Consider the following 11,521-nt stretch of genomic DNA (forward strand, 5'->3'; position numbering starts at 1 on the left):
GTTTTTATTGCAGGACTGGGCCACTATAAGAACCGCGCTGAGAAGCCGAGGACGGTGGACAGCAGCGTTGGCGGCGGTGGCGGCAGCAGCAGTGCAGTTCTGAACACGGCGAGGCTGGAAGGCCAGGCGCTGTGTAAAACGGAGCGTCTGCAGACCGTCACCACGCCTCTCGGGCCCTACGACAAGAACTACAGTCGCAAGAGATTAAGAGAGCACTCGCTGGACAGGGCTGACTGTGAGTCTCTAATAAACATTATAGAAATACACCAACCACAGCATCCTTTTAGTGTTACTATACTGAAGGTTCCTGGTGCGTTTTCATCCTCCAGCCTCTCCGAAACTGTTCCTGGACTCGAGCAGCTCCTGCCCGACTCTGGCCAACATGCACTCGTCCCTCCACAGCCCCCTGACTCGCCAGCTGTCCACGTCCTCAGAGAACTCCACGCCGCTGGGCCCCGGCAGCCAGAGCGTCCCCAGCACACCTGTAAGTTCCACCATTTACCACAACATTCTAACATTTACTGATTCAAACTTTATGATCTGTTTATCAAACTTTCTCGTGTTTATGAAAGCTTCTGCGTGAGATCTTTTTAAACCGGGGTGTTGCTCAGCTTCATCTGATGTGATCAAACTCAGATTTTTATTGCAAAGCTGCAGTTATGTCTTTGACTGTGTGGAAATCTGGAGTTGTCACATGATTGTGTTAAAGGCACTAAAATGTCTTGATACCAGAGCTGAAGAAAATATCAATTAGCATCCGCTTGAGGACTCTCAGCTACCAGTTCTGATGTGAATCTTGGAACATAAATAATATTAAAATGTCAAACAGAATCACTGCAGCAGAGACGTGGTTTTACAACTATGTATATCGGATACGGCCAGAACAAGCAATGAAGGTGTTTTAAAATGACTAAACACAAATTATATGCTGCTGAACAAAATTAGGAAACGGCAAGCAAGATTTTCTGGACACATAATGAGGAAAGAGACCCAGGAATATATCGTCACAACTGGAAAAATGAATGGGAAGAGAGGACGAGGCAGACAGAATGAAAATGATGGATGGGCAGTTGATTGATTGATTGACTAGAACTCAGCAAATAATCGACTTCTAAAAAAAAACAACACCTTTTGAAACGACACAGTTAGCAACTCACAGGCTGCAAATTAGGATATACGTTTGACCAGAAGTTTAAACTGTCTTGGCAGTGGTTTTACTGCTTCATATTGTCCCTTTCAAGAGAGTATAGATTTTAAATTTATTACATGGTCAATTTTGATCTGAAACTTCACTTAAAAAATGCTGAATCAAATCACAATATCTTCTAGAAAAGCCACAATTAGATATTTAAGTTGCTCTACAATCAAGAAAACATTAAATTTATCAAGAATCTTCAGTGTAAAGGTGCACAAAAATATCTATTCTGTATGTTTTTGGTACATTAGACCCGAAAAAGCGCATAAATAACGAAAACCTCTAAAAATGTCTTGGTATCACAGTTCAGGCTGCATACTGTCAGTAACTCTGAGCAGCGAATAGAAGGTAAATGCAACAATAAATGTCCCTTATGACGACTGCAACATATTTAAATGAAGCTTTTAGTTTCAGCTTTAGACCTACCAGCAGTAATACTACCTTCTCCCTCTGTCTGTCAACACTCAGGACTCTGCAGCCATGTTGTTTGAACGGTATTGAATTGTCAGACCCAGCAGGGCTCCACATGGTGGGCGCTTAATTGACCCCTACAGTTTCAGGTCGAGGCTGCAGGAGAACGTGTAGCATGTCGGCTCACATGAAACATCTGTGAATTATGCAGATGTGGCCCCTTTTAGATCGCCTATGGATGTACAGATATACATAAAATGAGACAGATTATTTAGAAAATCCATCAGTGTCGGTGGTCTGTGAGCCATTAGCAGGTCGTGTTTTGCTACGAAGATGTAAAGCAGAACTTTAATTGATACCTAATTTTTCGGGGCATTGAATTTGGGGCAAAAATATCATCTGTGCCTGAATTTCCTTCTGTTGAAAGTTTCTCTGGTGCAGTTTTGATTTCCAACATTGCTTTACATAAAACACAATGGACCTTGATTTGTCTTACAGACTGACCAGTGTGTGTTTTCTTTGTTTATTTCCGACTGGTTTTTGTTGATATTTTTGCAAATATTTTCTCTTGAGATTTACTTTTCTGTCTGGATGTTTCCATAAGTTGATCCCTTTAAACATCCGAAGTGGTTGACGCGTGTGCTGATGTGAATTACCATGATTCATTTAGCAAGATTCAGGCTGTGTTTCAACATCTGCATGACCGTGTAGTACGCCAGAAAAATATTTAGCATGTTTCAGTATGTAAATCCAGTATATCAGAAATACTTAGATCTCCTACTACATCAAGCTAGCTGCTTTTCTAACCCACAATCCTCCTGAGAAAGTATAAACAAGCTTTAGCCGCCAATAGCGCACAAGCAGATGATGGTTAATTTCACACTATAAACTGTGATGGTCAAAGTTTAAAGTGCATTAGGTGCAAAGTAGTTTGTCCCAGTTAGGAATGGCCTGTTTGGGCACCTCACGATTCGATAACCATTACGATTCAGAGGCTACGATTCGATAATTGACGCGTCTTTAATTTATGTATATTGATGCGTTTTTCACAACACACATTTCTTTTTGCCTTCAACAGCGAGGCCATGACTTTTGTTTTGGATTGGTTGTAGAGTATCGGGATGGCCGTGTTGGTGAAATAGCGTCAGGATGGGATGGTGTATCTGCGCTCCAATGTATACAGCAGTGCTTGAAATCCCTGATTTTCCATGACAGAATAAGGATGCAAATGCTTGGCAATAAATGCCACGATGGCCTTCGTAATTTGCTTTGCCTTTTCCGATGAGGGTGGCAGCTTTCTATTTGCTTCCTCAATTTTACTTTGGTCGGTAGCGCCGCTAGTAGCCGCAGCAACAGCAGCCTGCCGTCTCCCCAATTCCTCCGTTGGGTTGTTGTGTTGCCAACGTATTTTATTTTAGCGTGACACAGCTTACATATAACGTGGCTCTTGTCCAGTTCGCTTCTGCCGTCGACGTTGTAGAAGCCGAAGTGTTTCCACTCATCTGTTTTTAAACTAGAAGGAAGTGTTTGGATCTTACGATGAGGTGGGTGGAGGTCAGCCGGGTTTGTTTTACTCTTAGCGTGTCGCTGTGTCCGCTGCAGATGCTCATCCCAAAGTGTCCCAGAGAAGACATGTACCGCACTTCTTAGTTCTTTATTTAGAACCTTCTGTATTACTTTAAGATTTAAATAATCAAAATTTGGACGTTTATGAATCGATTCAGATTCAATTCAATTCAATTTTATTTATATAGCGCCAATTACAGTCAAATTGTCTCGAGACGCTTTACAGAACCCATATGCCTGACCCCCAGAGCAAGCCAAAAGGCGACAGTGGCAAGGAAAACACCCTTTTAACAGGGAATTCGTCCACGTCTGAATCATGATGCATCTAAAATTTGGAAATTTCCCCCATCCCCAGCTGTATGTATACTGCATGAAACGTACCTATTTTGGAAAGTAGAAGGAAAATGTGATTTTGATGTTGACATTTTTCTGTTACTGGTCTGTCTAATATCCTTCTTTTTTCAAACATTAAAATGTTCAAAATCTGTTATAAAGTGAGAAGTAAACATTTCAAACATTAGATCATTCCCAAAATATAATACAAACAATAATATAAGTTATTCTTCGTAACCAAAATGTCAGAAAAACACATTGATTCTCATTTTTGATCCACCTATAGAAGAGTGTTTGGTCCAGTCACTGGAGCATCTAAGGGTTAAATGCTAACCCTGCTAGCATGCTAACAACAACCAAGCTGTTCTGGGTGTTTTTCCCCTCGAAGATCTCGTCATAGATAGACTTTCTGACGGTAATTATTCAGTCACTAAACATGCAGCGGAGTTTCAGTCACAGCTGACGTCCTCCATAGCGATAAAAACAAGCGGTGGAGGTGAGAACCAGAAATCGAAACTTGATTTGTTTGCGGTTTCTGGTGGAGCAGAAAAAGTGGCAGGAAACAAACAGTGACTCCAGCAGCTGAGACTTCAGAGCTCTTTCTCTTCAGCCGCCTCTTTGCCTTTTTAACTAATCTGGCCCAAAGCTCCAGTATTTAAATGGTGCCTGCTGGTCTTTCTGACTCTGAAGTGGACAGAAATGTTTATTAAACTGCTTTTCACTTAGAGATTCCCTCCTCAGATCAACAAGGAAACTCCTGAAGCATAATGTGCAGACATAGTGTATGTTTTTCTCCATTTTTCTTCTGAAATTGGCTCATAATTTGACTCAGTATTTCAGCTGCGACAATAACGACGACGGATTATTCTCAGCTTTACCTTCGATACGTTTCTGCCTCTGTGAAGATCTTACTGTGTCGGATCACTGTGAGCTCATGCTTGAGGTATTATTTGCAGTTTTTTCTTTGTGCGATCGTGTTTTGTTGACACTTTCCTTTGTTCTCCAGCAGCAGCCAATCAAGAGGAGGCGAGGCGAGAGCTCCTTCGACATCAACAACATCGTGATCCCCATGTCTGTGGCCGCCACCACCAGAGTGGAGAAGCTGCAATACAAGGAGATCCTCACACCCAGGTACATGAAGCACCACGACAAGCTCAGGTTTGTCCTTTTTGAGCCAGTTATCGTCTTTTAAAGCTGATTTTTTTTACTTGTTTTGCACAGTTGGCGCTCTGTGGACATCCTCTCACAGCCCATAACTGAAGACGAGAACGAACGGGAGGTGAGTCTGACGTCTCCTGTTTGTTTTTGACATTTAAACCAATCAGTTTAGTGGCTGATGTTAGTCGAGCAGATGCAGATCATCATGTTTCAGTTTGAACACATGGCGATGAGCGAACGCTGACACCTGGTGGCTGAACGTCAAACTGCTCCAAGGTTATCTTTTTCTACTGGCTGCAGTTTAATGACCTTTCAGACAGAAGTAGGGCAGCTAGAAATTATTTATGAACGCAGAATTTCCATTTTTCATCCATAAAAACTTTAGAAGTGGCTCCCATTTTTCTAAATTGATGCATTCAGATTCTTTGTCCTGTCTGAACAACCTCATACTGATATGCAAAGATGAGAAATCCAGTTAATTATCACATTTTTAAAAGAGAAATGTCTACAAAGCTTCAGAATTCTGCCTTTAATGTAGTTTATAAAGATGTAAAATGTGTCTCTTAATCAGCTGCAATATCAGTTAAAAATATATAAGTTTCAGAATTTTACATTTAACCAGCAAATTAGCACATTTACAAGACGTGTGTCATAATTTTAGATTTAAATTCTTTCTTTTAGTCTGCTAAAAGCTCTAATGTTGATTATAAACATTTTTTGCCCTTGATTTAAGAAGATATTTGAAACAAGGTTAATTAAACATGCAAATTATTACATTAACAAGGCAAGATTTACACTTCTTATAATTTATAAAGACGTTTAATATGATTAACACAGATATTTCTAACAAGGCTGCAAATTATTACATTTAACAAGGCAGAATGTCTGCAAAGCTTCAGAATTTTTGCCTTTAGTTTATATAGATGTAAAATGTGCCAATTCATCTGCTGCAAGCTGCAATATCAGTTTAAAATATTTATTTAGGCAGATATTTGGCATAAATAACAAAACACAGCTTCAGAATTTTACATGTAATGTAGTTATAAAGATGTGTCACGACTCGGCTGCAAAAACATTTTAACTAAGAAAAGAAAACCAGCAAATATTTGAAACAAGGTTCATTAAACCTGCAAATTATTACATTTAACAAGGCAGGATTTCTGTTTTCTTAAATTTATAAAGACATTTAATTTGTCTTCTGTTCAACATTACATACAAAACTGCAGGTGATTAACACAGATATTTATAATAAGGCTGCAAGTTACTACGTTTATTAAGGCAGAGTATCTGCAAAGCTTCAGAATTTACATTTCCTTTATTTATAAAAATGTAAAATCTGTCTTATGTCCTAAACAACATTACATTTTTAACCCTGGAAGACCAAAAAAAAAAAGCAAATATAGAAAAAAGAGCAAAAAGAACTCAAAACATATAAACACAAATATAGAAAAAGAGCAAAAAATGAAAACAAAAAAATAAACCTCTCTCTCTCTCTCTCTCTCTCTCTCTCTCTCTCTCTCTCTCTCTCTCTCTCTCTCTCTCTCTCTCTCTCTCTCTCTCTCTCTCTCTCTCTCTCTCTCTCTATATATATATATATATATATATATATATATATATATATATATATATATAAAAATAAAAAAACAAAATAGTAATAAAAGAAATAAAACTGATGTGTTTTTGTAACAGTGGCTTTTACAGGATTAAACAAAAATTCCAAATTGCAGGTGATTAACACAGATATTTATCTATAACTAGGCTGAAAAAACAAGGCTTCAAAATATTTAATGAATGAATAAAGATATAATATAATTAAAATATCATCTTCCACAAGCTGAAATGTTAAATGTTTTTCCTCGGGGATCTAAGCTGATATTTAGATCAAAGCTTAGAAATTATCACCTGTAACACGGATGAGTGTGAATTTTAGATTTAATTTAGTTTATAAATGTGTGAAATAAATCTATCAGTCGACCACAAGCTGGAATGTTAATTAGTGAAACATTCTGCAGGTGACTTCTGAAGATATTTAGAGCGAGGTGAAGAAAAGCAGCCAATTATCACATTTTTAAAGCAGGTTGTCTTTGGAATATTTAATTTATAAAGATGTGAACCGTGTCTTCTGGTGAGCTGTAGTTATATTTAGTTCTATTTGGAAGTGATTTAAGCAGATATGTGTGGAAAAAAAGCAAAGAAAACCAGTAAATTAAGTTTCAAAATGCAGAATTATTTAACCACATGCTGTCATGTTAGTTTTACATCGATAAATAGATCTGTAGATGATTTAAGCAGATAACTGGAATGGAGCTCAGAAAATTATCACATTTTTCAAACACAGTGGACATCAAATTGATTATTTTCTAACTGGTTAACCCTTAAACCTGTGTTCAGGTGCGTTTGATTAATGAAACATACTAGAAGTTACTGATAAATGTAGCTGGATAATTCTGACAAATGTGAAAAAAAATGTCCAAAATATAAATGAAGTTGTTAAATATATGGGTCCATTGATGCCTTTTCATACCTAAAATAAATAGAATTGTTTCTGTGTGATGTTAAACGTGAGAAACATGAGTTAAACGTTAACCCTGTAAGACCCAAACATAGGAAAAAATGAACAAAAAAATAACTAAAATAATGAAATAAAATTATATATACATAGAAACAGAACTATAGAAAAAAATCACAAAAAATAAAACTAAAAAATATAAATAATAATAATGATAATATATAAACCCAAATATAGAAGCAAATGAGCAAAAAACAAAGATATATATATTTAAAAACAAATATTGAGAAAACAAAGAAATGAGACTCTGTTGGACTGTACTGTTGACTGTTTGTTGTGTTTGCAGCTGGAGGATCTGTCAGACGCTGCCTTCATCCAGCTCCATCAGCCCTACGAGGACCAGGAACGAACCCGCTGGACCTGGATGGCTCTGGCTCCAGCTAAGAGGAGGGGCAGCAGGTCGGTACCAGAACCAGAACCAGAACCAGGACAGTGCCATGCCATGTCTCCCTGCTGTCACTGCTGGGAGTGTGTGTCTGTGCTGGGAGTGTGTGTCTGTGTGTGTATGTATGTGTGTGTGTGTGTGTCTGTGTATGTATGCGTGTGTGTGGACGTGTGTGCGTGCTTCTGCAGTTGTGTCCATATATGTATATATGGAGGGAGGGAGGGAGGGACGGGTTTTCTCGTTTTTAATGTTTTTCGTGTTGTAAAGCACTTTGCGTTGCATTTTTAACTGTATGAAAAGTGCTCTATAAATAAAGTTTGATTAGATTTTGTGCTGCTGGTCTGATGATGTGATGCTTAACGTGTCTCCTCAGGTCGTACAAGTCGGTGGACGGTCGGACCACGCCGCTGCTGTGTGGGACCAACCCTCCCACCCCTCAGCCGGCGTCCCCGGACCCCGGCCAGTGCCCCATGCTGCACGACTACGGCCACGTGCCGTCGCCCATGAGCCCGGCCAGCCCCGACACCGCCTCCAACCCCCACACGCCCTGCTCCAGAGACTCCCACCGGCTGCTGTCCAGCGAGGACACCAGGTGCTCCACGCCAGACTTCACCTTCGAAGAACGAGTGAGTAGAAGGATCCAGAACCTGCTTCTAGTGTCATTTATGCAGAGTTAGGGCCTGAACTGTCTGTAAAATGACTGTTAGGACCTTAAAACGTACCTAATGAACATCTGGAGAACGCTTCAGATTTGTTTTCTTGTTTTTAAAGTCTTTAGAATGTTTAGGAGGAGTCCTTGTTTCTTTTTTTTGGTGGTTTTCATGATAAATTAGCCACTCCAGCGAGATAAAGTTCAGAAGCTCCACCAAAGTCTTCACATTTATGTTCTTCTACCAAAAAAGACCTGATACACTCAGTATTTTGTAGGGAGAGGTAAAGAAAAACTGTCCTTTTTCTGGTGTTTTAAATAGTTTATCTTTGCTTTAACTGCAGTATTTGAGTTGTGCTGATCAACGTTAAATCAAATGTAGGCGCTAATTAAAGCTGAAAAATACTCCATGTGTCAACAGCTGGGATGTAAAAAAACCTGAAACTTATCAATGTTTGAGTAAAAATGTTTCGTAAATGTTGAGTCTATAAAAGTTCTAAAATTTACCTTCATTAAACCTAAAGCAGAAACCCAGGAGATGATGATTGTTTCATATGATTTAAGTTGTTTTGGACAGATATTGGGCAGATAGTTATTTCTCGACTCACAAAAACAACAAAATGACAAAAATGAGACACACAATGACAGAAAAGACACAAAATGACAAAAACAAGACAAAAACGGGATGTAAAACAACAAAAACAAGAAAGAAAATGACAAGATACAAAACGAGAAAAAAGGACAGAAACAAGACAAAATGACAAAAACAAGACTCAGAACGACAGAAACGAAACAGAAAATGACAAAAACAAGACAAAATTGCAAAAACAAAACATAAAATTACAAAAACAAGATACAAAACGAGACACAAAATGACAGAAGCAAGACAAAATGATAAAAACAACATGAAATGACAAAAATTACGCACAGCTATTGATGTAAGAACTTCAGTGACTTTGGTTATCAGTAAAAATCATGGAAAATGTGTAGATATCAGCTCTTAAACTCTTATCAGCTATTTTTGTTGCTATCATTGTATTTGTCCAAATGTACCTTTAGTTGTACCAGATATTAAAATGAACAAGAAACTGAAGAAACTAACGGTGGTCTGATCATGTTTTCCATGACTGTATTTTCTCCTGCAACCTTGAGAACCTTTATTGTAACGTTCTTGTTGTTCTGTGACGTGTCCAGACGGTGGCGCCGTGGGAGAGTCGCAGCTTCCCCCTGCCAGAGGACCCGGCCCCGGAGCCCGAGGCCGACGGCGACCTCCACATCAGGCCCCGAATGCGCAGCATCTCAGGTTGCCGAGCGACGGCCTACGGACGCCTGGACTCGGACGACACGGAGCCGCCCGGCGACGACGACCAGAAACCCAAGAGCTCCGCCCACCGATGAATGACGGCCGACCCCGACACAAACACATCCTCTCTGGCATTAACGAGCAGAACCTCAGCAGAAGAGATGAAATGGGTTCCTGTTGTTTGATATTCAAACATCAGTCTAATACTTTCACAGTTTTTAGTGAACATTACGGAGATAGAAGCCTTTCCCTACACTTGTTTTTGTCACAGGAAAAAACAAAAAAAAACACATAAATGTAAAAAAAAAGTATAAAAGAACACGTTACAAAAAATGATTTGTGTAGTAGGCTAAACAATGTACATGGGGGCTTAGTGGTGTTTCATATGTGGCGTACACTCGTAGCGCACTATGTAGCGGACTCCAAAAACATGGCCAAAGGGTGTTTTTCTATCGACTAGTTTGCTTGTAATTCCCATGTACATTTTTAGTGGAGTGACAAATAACAAAACAAGAAGAAAAAAAAAGGCCCCTCCTCACCCCTCCTCACCCACATACAACAGGTACATTAGCGATGCCGTTCCCTCCGTCTCCTCTAGAGGTCGCCTCAAACCACCAGAGCACTTCTCCAACTGCCAAGTCTAGTTTGTTTGTTTGTTTCGGCTTTCTTTGTTTGTTTTTCCTCCATTCCTGACCTGTTTTTGTTTATCTTGTTCAGCATCTTTTTTTTCTTTTTTCTAAAGATAGTAAATCATTCCTTGACAGTCTCTTTGGAGAAACTCTTCCTCCTCCTGAGTATGTTTGTTTTAAGGCGGCGCTGGTTAAAGCGGGGCGTAAATCTGAGCAGGAAGCTGCTGACAAACAGTCCGATCGCCACTTCCACGGGGTAAGAAAGAGAATAAATTGCAGCTGATTTCAACCCTTAACCGAGGCAGAAGAAGCACGATAACTCCCCTCCTCCTCCTTGAACCCCCTCCTTGCTCCTCTTGGGTTAGTTTTAAGCGGGGTGTAAATCTGAGCACCTGCCCAACAGGAAGTTGCTGCTGCTGCATGCCGACAAACAGGCCGAGTCTGATCACGACTTCACTGGATGAAAAAGAAAATAAATCGCAGTTGATTTCACTCGTTAACTGGCAGAAGAAACACGAGAACTCCCCTCCTTCCTCCTCCTCTTCCTCCTCTTCCAGCTCCACAGGTTTTAAACATTTCAGATGTAGCAGCTCTCACCTAGAAGCCACCCCGAGCTCAGGTTCTTCAAGGGAATCATTTCTGCCGTTCACTGGTTTCAATCACATTTAACTGGTTTTCCTGCCCTCCCTTTCCCGTCTCCCCCGTTCCCTCCTCCTCCACCTTAAGTAACTAATTGCTATGCAAAAAAAATCTATGGTTGGTTTTTTTTCATTTTACACCTCTTTTTATGCCACAGCCATTCAGTCACTGTTCTTTTTGTTTTTTCTTTTGTAGTTAAAGCGAGATGTGAACGTACCTGTTCGATTGTTGCAGCAGTTATAACCTAATCAAAAAGCAGAATTGGTTTTTCTTTTTTGTAAATAGTACCATTAAAACATTTATGTTTAACTTGGCGCCGCTTCGTTCTGGTCTCAAGTCATTTATGGTGGGGAAAAAAAATATAACGCTGTGGACCCTGTGTAGCTTAACCCTGTAAGACCCGAATATAGTAAAAAAAAAAACTTAAAAACACAACTTATATATACACATTACCAGCCTAATTTTGACTGGTAGTGTGTGTACATATATATATATATATATATATATATATATATATATATATATATATATATATATATATATATATATATATATATATATATATATATATATATAAAAGATAAGATAAAGTTCTTTATTTCTCCCCACTCCAGGGGAAATTTACATTGTTACAGCAGCTTTATTTACAATATATACAAGGGTGAAAAAACATTTTAACAGAAA

At 39.1% G+C, this 11,521-nt stretch overlaps 1 protein-coding gene across 5 annotated transcripts in view; it reads left to right on the forward strand.

Annotated features, from left to right (window-relative positions):
• The window catches only part of kansl1a (KAT8 regulatory NSL complex subunit 1a), a 39,575-nt gene extending 28,424 nt beyond the window's left edge, over positions 1 to 11,151 (forward strand). For 3 of the 5 annotated variants that reach the window (XM_023293479.3, XM_023293478.3, XM_023293480.3), the window contains exons 9-15: positions 14 to 235; positions 330 to 484; positions 4,512 to 4,636; positions 4,727 to 4,784; positions 7,519 to 7,631; positions 7,991 to 8,243; positions 9,461 to 11,151. In XM_023293479.3, the coding sequence (XP_023149247.1) occupies positions 14 to 235; positions 330 to 484; positions 4,512 to 4,636; positions 4,727 to 4,784; positions 7,519 to 7,631; positions 7,991 to 8,243; positions 9,461 to 9,664 (1,130 nt within the window). In that variant the 3' untranslated portion in view covers positions 9,665 to 11,151. The remainder of the gene's footprint in view (positions 1 to 13; positions 236 to 329; positions 485 to 4,511; positions 4,637 to 4,726; positions 4,785 to 7,518; positions 7,632 to 7,990; positions 8,244 to 9,460) is intronic. The other 2 variants (XR_008599476.1, XM_023293483.3) reach the window with 2 other exon arrangements.
• The last annotated feature ends 370 nt before the right edge of the window (positions 11,152 to 11,521 follow it).

Source organism: Amphiprion ocellaris, chromosome 18 (genome assembly GCF_022539595.1).
Source record: "Amphiprion ocellaris isolate individual 3 ecotype Okinawa chromosome 18, ASM2253959v1, whole genome shotgun sequence".
Taxonomy (NCBI): domain Eukaryota; kingdom Metazoa; phylum Chordata; class Actinopteri; family Pomacentridae; genus Amphiprion; species Amphiprion ocellaris.